Consider the following 9,613-nt stretch of genomic DNA (forward strand, 5'->3'; position numbering starts at 1 on the left):
ACACTACGAGGATGAAGTGCTACAGACGCGAAATTTAACCGACAGCAAGAAGATGCTGTGATATGCAAATGGTTAGCTTTTCAGACCATTCACACAAGGTTGGCGCCGGTGGCGACACCTACAACGTGATGACATGAGGAAAGTTTCCAACCGATTTCTCACACACAAACAGCAGTTGACCGGCGTTGCCTGGTGAAACGTTGTTATGATGCCTCGCGTAAGGGGGAGAAATGCGTACCATCACCTCTCCGACTTTGATGAAGGTCGGATTGTAGCCTATCGCGATTGCGGTTTATCGTATCGCGACATTGCTGTTCGCGTTGGTTGAGATCCGATGACTGTTAACAGAATATGGAATCGGTGGGTTCTGCAGGATAATACGGAACGCCGTGCTGGATTCCAACGGCCTCGTATCACTAGCAGTCGAGATGACAGGCATCTTATCCGCATGGCCGTAACGGATCGTGCAACCACGTCCCGATCCCTGAGTCAACAGATGGGGACGTTTGCAACACAACAACCATCTGCACGAACAATTCGACGACGTTTGCAGCAGCACGGACTATCAGCTCGGAGACCGTGGCTGCGGTTACCCTTGACGCTGCATCACAGACAGGAGCGCCTGCGATGGCGTACTCTACGACGAAGCTGGGTGCACGAATGGCAAAACGTCATTTTTTCTGATGAATTCAGGTTCTGTTTATAGCATCATGATGGTCACATCCGTGTTTGGCGACATCGCGGTGAACGCACATTGAAAGCATGTATTCATCATCGCTATACTGGCGTATCACTTAGCGTGATGGTATGGGGTGCCATCGGTTACACGTCTCGGTCACCTCTTGTTCGCATTGACAGCACTTTGAACAGTGGACGTTACATTTCAGATGTGTTGCGACCCGTGGCTCTACCCTTCATTTGATCCCTGCCAAACCCTACATTTCAACAGGATAATGCACGACCGCATGTTACAAGTCCTGTACGGGCCTTTCTGGATACAGAAAATGTTCGACTGCTGCCCGGGGCCCGCACATACTCCAAATCTCACCAATTTAAAACGTCTGGTCAATGGTGGCCGAGCAACTGGCTCGTCACAATACGGCAGTCAGTACTCTTGTTGAACTGTGGTATCGTGTTGAAGCTGCACAGGCAGCTGTACCTGTACACGCCATCCAAGCTCTGTTTGACTCAATGCCCAGGCGTATCAAGGCCGTTACTACGGCCAGAGGTGGTTGTTCTGGGTACTGATTTCTCAGGATCTATGCACCCAAATTGCGTGAAAATGTAATTACATGTCAGTTCTAGTATAATACATTTGTCCAATGAATACCAGTTCATCGACTGCATTTATTCTTGGTGTAACAATTGTAATGGCCAGTGGTGTAGTTCCATTAGAAGAAAAAGTCGATGTCGTAATTCGGCGATTATAAACAATGGAAATTAATTACGAATGGCAGGAAACTGGCCATAGTGTCCGCTATAAATTTATTTATTCTGTGGTCATCTGTAGCGGCTTGTCTTCGCTGCCTCACCATGTACATGCAATACGGAAGTGAGCTTCTTGACCAGCTCTGAACGTTGTCTTTAAGCTAATACTGCCCGCGATGTCTGAGCTGCATTTTCTTTTGGCAGTAGCCTGCATTCCAAAATTCTCAATCACAGTCTCTCTTGTTCAAGATAATTTAACATGTAAGTTAACGTATGAGAAGAGATGTATAATCTTTACTCCACTGTTACTGACTTTAGCGATTAGATGTAAATTTAATTGTAACCCCTTTAGTAAGAAGTAAATTTTCAAAACGCTCTTTCTTTTAATCTTATGGGACTTAATTGCTAAGGTCATCAGTCCCTAAAACACTCTTAATGGCTTTTGCAGCATACTCAGCAAAATTATTTTCCTGCGCTCAAGGTTCACACGCTATTGCATGGTAGTTATGGATTTACTTGTGATAATGTCAGTCTACCACTCAACATCTTACTCTCATCTCCTGCGTGTACGTGAAAAGCTTTATTTGTTTCTATAATACCATGATGCTCCTTCTTACACACACACAGACACAAGGTTCAAAATCTTGTCACAGGCAACAGTCACAGCCAGCTGATATAGCGGAAGTTACTTCTTTTATGGAGTAATTATTTCTTTAGTGTTTAGACGCGCACTATTCTTGTCATTTTCATTAATATTGATTCATCCCTTCTCCTGGGGCTATTCTATCCCAAATCTGGAAAATATGACTGCAGAGAATACAGTTAAAGATCTTTTATTTTTGATGGATTCACAACCTCAGAACACATGCCAGTATTTAACACGTTTGAATACGTTCTGTTTACTGGTATTCGTTACAGAGTCAATCAACATTGTAACTCAATGACGTTTTCAGTTTGCTTGTTGAGAGAGAGTTCTCATTTGGTCATGTGTATCTACTCTACTTGCATAACTGTTATATTTCCGTGGTACTATTTTAATGACAGTTAAATTTCTCATTGGCCTAACTGCGTTCTGAAGTGGAACTTCCCCTTTTTGTACTGCTACTTTCTCTGAATCAGTCTCACTGTAAAGTTCAAAAGCAGCTGTCCTGTTGGTTGTATTACCTCTAACAGCCCAGTTCCTGACAGAAGAGCTACAAATGTTTAGAACACCATTGGATGATCATATAGTGACATTAAGTACAGTGCCGATTTCTGTGTGATTATTGTTGTACTGATGTATTTGAACTGTCCTGTCCAATAATTCTTCAGGTATACCAGTAATATTTCTTTCTCTTACGTCTACCTGTACTTTGGGCTTGTTTCTGAACAGTTTATAGTTTTCCATGCAAACGTGGGATGTGGTACAAGCAGTGTAGATACTACTTAATCAACAAGTAGTTCATTCAAATTAAATGACAGAATATGCTCTTGGGCAGAGTCTGTCACAAATGGAGGTGACAAAAATCATGGGATACCTAAAAAAATGGTTCAAATGGCTCTGAGCACTATGGGACTTAACATCTACGGTCATCAGTCCCCTAGAACTTAGAACTACTTAAACCTAACTAACCGAAGGACAGCACACAACACCCAGCCATCACGAGGCAGAGAAAATCCCTGACCCCGCCGGGAATCGAACCCGGGAACCCGGGCGGGGGAAGCGAGAACGCTACCGCACGACCACGAGATGCGGGCATGGGATACCTCCATTTATCGTGTCGAACCTCCTGTCATCCAGCGTAGTGGCGCAACTCTACACGACATGGACTGAACGAGAGGTTGGAATCCTCTGACTAAATATTGAGCCATGCTCACTCTATCACCGTCCGTAATTGCGAAACTGTTGCCGTTGCGGTATTTTGTGCATGAACTTACCTCTCGATTGCGTCCCGTAAATGTTCAATGGGGTTCACGTCGGACGACCTGGATGTCCAAATCATTCACTCGAATCGTCCAGAATCTTCTTCAGACCAATACCGAAGAGTTGTGGCCGAGTGACATTTCACGTTGTCGTGAAGTCCATGAGTGGCTGCAAATGGTGTCCAAGTAGCCAAACATAACTTTTGCCCCTGAATGATAGGTTCAGTCGGACCACAGGATCCAGTCGACTCGATGTAAACACAGCCCACACCAATATGGAGCCACTACCAGCTTTCACTGTGCGCTGTTGGCAACTTGGATCCATGGCTTCTTGGGTCCTGCACCACACACTAACCCTACAATCAGCTCTTCTTACCAACTGAAATTGCTACTCATCTGACCAGGCCATTAGGATCCAGCCGATATGGACAGGAGCCCAGGAGAGGCACTGCAGGCGATGTCATGCCTTTAGCAAAGACACGCGCATCATTCATCTGCACACACAGCCCATTAACGCTAAATCTCTGCACACTGTCCTAATGGATACGTTTTGGTGTGGCTTTGCTTCTCTATTAGCACTGGCAACTCTATGCAAACGGCACTCCTCTTGGTCATCACACACTGCATTGTCAGTAATGAGAAGTAATGCCTGAAATTTGGTATTCTCGTCTCACTCTTGACATTGTGTGACTCAGAATACTGAATTCCCTAACGTTGTCCAAAAATGAATGGCCCATGTGTCTGGCTCCAACTACCATTCTTGGTTTGCAGTTTGTTAATACCCGCCATGCAGCCAAAATCACCTCATTAACCTTTCCACACGAATCTTCTGAGTATAAATGTCAGCAATATCAATGCACGGCTCTTTAATACCTTGTATAAGCGATATTACCTCCATCGGTATATGCGCATACTGCTATCCCACAGTCTGCTGTCACCTGAGTGCATTACTTGTGTGTGAACAACCCCTGAGCATTATTGCATGTAGTAAGTAAGCAGCGCGCTAGCCCCCATGTGAAGTGAACACGCTAGCCCATGCGGGGTCTGTGTCTGCAGTTTGCCAGCCACTGTGGAGAACAGGCCCACCCCCACCACAGCAGCACACACAGACTACAGTGGGACTCCTGTCGCTGCTGTGTCGCCCACGACTGCTCGTCCCCCTACTCCACATGACGACGTCGCCATCTCTCACATGTGGTAAGTTGTGAACCATTTGTGGACAATTTCCACACTCATGGTGACATTTACTGGCGAGTTAATCAAGTGCTATTGTAAAAAAAAAAAAAATTTCTTTTTTTGAATTTTTGAATAAATCAGAGTGAGATTGGTCATGAAATTTTTCCTTCTTTACAGTTTTTGGTTTGTGATGTGATGAAATTTGAAGTATGAATAGGTAAGCTTAAGAAAGATGCTCACTTTCTCTGCATTCAGAGTGGGTATATTATCTTCATTTCATAAGGAGGTAGATCCTATTTTTAGAACTTGTAAAGGGGAGTGAGTACAATAATTGGAATAGAACCCCTTATCTGGAAGCATACCGTTTCTGTCCTGCAGTTGTTGAAAACTTATTTACTACGTAGGTCTGCAGATGCTAGTCATGGGGGGGGGGGAGAGGGGGGAAAGTGGTTACATCAGGTTGGCTGATGTCATCTGACCTGGTTACAGCCTCATTCATGAGCCTTTGACTGTTAGAAGAATGTGGTTGAGTACATGTCTGCAGAATATACTGAGATGATCCTTTTGAACGGCGAGGCTCACAGTAATGGAGGAGATGGTCGTTCTCCACAATTTTCGACCCCATTACATACCCTTTTCTCCACAATTACGCAACAACAGACATGATTGTAGTGCTCCAAGGAGATGCCGCACACCCGAATGGGAAGAGGCCATACTGCATCATGTTGAAGAAGATGCGTCAATGGGAATTATCAGTTTCACAGTCTATTAATGAGTGGAATTAATTGTACAAGTGGTTGTGTTACCGACATATTTCCAAATGTCTGTAGACAGAGACAATACATTTCCACACATGGGTTCCAGTCCAAAATGTTGTATACTCACTCCCTTCTACACGTTGTAGAAGTTTGTAACACGAATTTCCGAACACACTGTATAGAAGATCACTTTGCTAAATGGGGGGCAGACTACAGGAATTGATCCTTGACAGAATAAGCAGCATCAATAGTCATATGGATTTGTGACTGAATTAATATGGATATCTATGAGTCAGGGAAGTGGGGTGATCTTTCTCTCAGCTCTGAGAACGTTAGTTAGCTGACAATAATCATTTCTACCTTCACAGTGCTGCAGTCTTACCTCATACTTCTTTTCTTCAAAAATAATAACATTGTTGAAAATACATATTGCTTTCATTTTTCAATGTGTATTAACATACATCCTTGCTGTCCTTTCTTCATAAGATACAATCGCAAGTCCACACAGCACTACTACATATCCCTGTCACGTACCACACTTCAAGGAAGAAGGTATCAGACTGTGCTGAGGCAAATACTGTGTCATGACAAGACCAACGATTGTTTAACAGTAACGTAATTTGCTTTATTCCTGATATGCACATCAATAACATACAAAAACCAAATGACATGTCTACCTTGCAGTGTGTGTGTGTGTGTGTGTGTGTGTGTGTGTGTGTGTGTGTGTGTGAAGGGGCGCCGAAGAGTCAACTTAGTATCATTAGGATATATGAAGTATTTCAACCAACTGAATTTCAACCAACTGGCATTGCCTAAAGCTCTAATTCTCTCTATTTGGTGACGGCGTATTACCGAATTTACGAATACCTGGACAGCAATATTTAGCTGCCATGTAAGTAAATTCACTATAAATATTTGGAAATTTGATGAGTTTCATGTGTTTGCATTACTGACGTCATTGGGACATCTGTGCACAGAGGGCATGTGTTAGCTGTATTAAGTGTATGTTTCAGTGAAGGCGAATGGCTTGTTAACAACAGTGTCCAGAGGTCAAAGAAACTCCTTCCTTACAATGAATTATAACCAAATGAGAGAAATCAGTGATATGAGATGCAATGTAGGAATATTTAATTGAAAGTGGTACAGGGCAGTGATGTAAGACAATAGCTAATACATCAGTAACCTACACACTGAGGTGACATAGTCTCATGGGATAACGATGTGCAAATATATAGCATTGTGTACACAGGATATAAAAGGAAAGTGCTTTCGTGGAGCTGTAATTTAGAGTGTTCAATATTCCGATATCCACAGTGTGAAGAGTATGCTGAGAAAACTACACTTCAGGTATTACATCTCGCCACAGACACCTCAGTGGATGACGGCCTTCACTTAAAGACTGAGAGCAAACAGCATTTGTGTGTCGTGAGTAAGGCAGGACTGCATGATATAACCGCAGAAATCAATGTGGGACGTACAACGGCCATATCCGTTAGAACAATGTAATGAAATTTGGCGCTAATGGCAGCAGATGACCGACGCTTTTGATAACGGCACAACATCCCCTTAGCAACTCTCCTGGGCTCTTGACTATATCAGTTGAGTGCTCATTTAATTGGTAAGAGCTGATGGTAGGTTTCCAGTGTGGCGCAGACCCCACAAAACGATAGACCCAAGCTGACAACAGGGCAGTGTGCAAGCTGGGAGTGGCTCGATGATGGTGTGGGCTGTGTTAACATGGAACAGTTCAGGTATTCTGGTCCAAGGGAGTCTATCTTTGACTGTAAACGGTTATATTCGACTACAGCCATTCATGGACTTCATGTTGCCGAACAATGATGTAATGGCACTGGGTCACAACTGTTTGTGATTTGTTTGAAGAATTTCTGGACAATTCGAGTGAATGGTTTGGCCACCCACATCGCCCAACATGAATCCCATTGAAGATTTATGAGACATAATCGAGAGATAAGTTTGTCCACAAAATCCTGCACTGACTACATATCCACATTTATGGAAGGCTATATAGGCACCATGGCTCAGTATTTCTGTAGGGGACTTCTGAAGACATGTAGAGTCAATGCCATCTGCACTATGTCCAGCCAAAGGAGATCCACCATGATAATAGGAGGTATCTCATGACTTGTCATCTCAGAGTACACTGACAGTTCTTTATCACAGAAGCGAGGTTTACACACTTCTACTTTGTCGCTGGTCAGATTTATATTCTGTACTGCTCAGTTTCGCTCCTATGATAGTTTTCTTGTTTTGCAATGTGTGTGTGTGTTTTGTATAAAATGTCCTAATTTCAGTGTTTTGTGCAGGAGTCTTTCTGGAGAGGACAAAGGAAGGAGGTTGATCCAGGCAGCACAGGAGGGGGCTCTGGAGGAGGTGAGGGCACTGCTCGCTGCAGGTGCTGACGTGGGGGCGAGAGATGGAGACAAGAGGACCGCCCTGCATAGGGCAGCGTGGGAGGGACACGTGGATGTTGCGAGGAGTCTGGTGGAGGCAGGAGCAGAGGTCAACGCCAGGAACATCAGGCAGAACATGCCCCTGCACTCAGCTGCAGCGAGGGGCAACACAGCTATGGTACAGCTGCTGGTTGCCTCCTGTGCTGATCCCAATGCCAGGGGTATGGGTGAGTATACTCCGCTGCATTTTGCGGCAGATCGTGGGTACCCCGGGGCGGCAGCTGTGCTGGTGGACGCAGGAGCCGAGATCTGGGCCAGAAATAATTGGGGTTACACCCCACTGGAACTCGCCCAGCGCAACTATGACCTACTGGTAGATTTACTATCATGAAGCTTCAAGTCCTATGAACATCATCTGGAGCACAACCAATAAACGTTTGCTACATGACATTTCGGTATTTCTGAAGTAAAAAATGCTAAACTTTATCCTTTCATTATTCTCTTGTACTCCTTAATATATAGAGTATGTAACTAGTCTAGTAACCACTCAACAAGTGTAATAATGGGAGACTGATGTAAACTAATGTAAACTTCCTTTTAGGAACTAATCTGAAAATCTTTTTCTTGGGCTCCCTTTACAATAGTCAACAACAAGAGAAAACTAATCCTTTCATTACCACTGCTGTAAAAAATTTTCAGGCAAGTTATAGAATGCTGTTGGTGTCACATCTTGGCACAGGTCTCTTTACCGGTATTGATGAAGGTGTGGCCTCCCTAACAGAACGAGAATGTTCATGACTACGTGAGATGAGGTCTACTAAGTCACCTTTGACGCACAGAGAGGGAGAAAATATCCCAGGATTTTAAGCACAGGTGATTCCGGAATGGAGAGAAGTCGTTGTGAATCATAGGCGCCAAAATGCTTAAGGGTTCAATTTAAGAACAGTTGATCTTGTCAGTTACTTAACCTTATGTTAAGAGGTGTCTTACAGTGGCTGTGTATCATTGTAAATCAATACACAGGTTCTGCTATATCATATGTTAGGCTTTTCAGCAACTACCACTTCACGGTTTCTACATTCTGCTTTCAGAGGTGAGTGGTCTGCTTACAATCTTTTTCAACAATACTCGACCAGCTACAGCTGGACACAGGTGCAAGACAGCACTTTTTACCCTCTGTCTTCTGACAGGCTGAAAATATGAAGTATTACAAGTTGCCACTGCAGAGAAACTCTGCAATGCTAGCTGTCTCTACCAAGCGGAAAACCTAAGCTAACAGCTGTTACTGGATAATCGGAAACTCATTTGTCCTCCCTCGATTTTGCGCTACTTCTCGTAGTTTGTACTGCACCATCAATGAAGTGTCACCCTAAAGTGTCAGCTCCTGGTGACTCATTAGTGGTAGCGAGTGCTTCTGATTGCTACTGTTCACTGGTAATTGTTCACTGCGTTTGGTTCTCTACATTAGCTGCTTGCATATTGGATTTTCATGGATTCATGTGCAAGTTTCTCCATTAGATGTTTCCCCTGACTCCTATGAAGATCTTCCTGTGGACACAGATTCTTCTATAAACCTCTAGAATCTTCTCGACCATTCGGGATGTATACCAGCGACTTCTGTTCACCTTGGTGCATCAGGACGTTGTCCTCATTAAGCCAGTTCCTCAGCAGGCTGCCAGCAAGTGTTACATCATGCAGAGGGCTGGCCTCCTTCTTGACGTCCTCCTGACACCATGCCTTGTGTGTTTACTTAATATTCATCTCAGATGACCATCAGTTTGGCTTTAGGAAAGGTAAAGGCACCAGAGAGACAATTCTGATATTGCAGTTGATAATGGCAGCAGGACTAAAGAGAAATCAAGACACGTTCACAGGATTTGTCGACCTGGAAAAAGCTTTCGACAATGTCAAATGGTGCTAGATGTTCGAAATTATGAG

The 9,613-nt window shown here is 43.9% G+C and overlaps 1 protein-coding gene across 1 annotated transcript in view; it reads left to right on the top strand.

Annotated features, from left to right (window-relative positions):
- Positions 1–8,161, top strand: part of LOC126108552 (ankyrin repeat domain-containing protein 65-like) — a 65,567-nt gene extending 57,406 nt beyond the window's left edge. Inside the window, exons 3-4 of the mRNA XM_049913838.1 lie at positions 4,387–4,527; positions 7,589–8,161. Coding sequence (XP_049769795.1) covers positions 4,387–4,527; positions 7,589–8,066 — 619 coding nt within the window. The 3' untranslated portion in view covers positions 8,067–8,161. The remainder of the gene's footprint in view (positions 1–4,386; positions 4,528–7,588) is intronic.
- Positions 8,162–9,613: the final 1,452 nt, after the last annotated feature.

This window comes from Schistocerca cancellata, chromosome 11 (assembly GCF_023864275.1).
Source record: "Schistocerca cancellata isolate TAMUIC-IGC-003103 chromosome 11, iqSchCanc2.1, whole genome shotgun sequence".
Classification (NCBI taxonomy): Eukaryota; Metazoa; Arthropoda; class Insecta; order Orthoptera; family Acrididae; genus Schistocerca; species Schistocerca cancellata.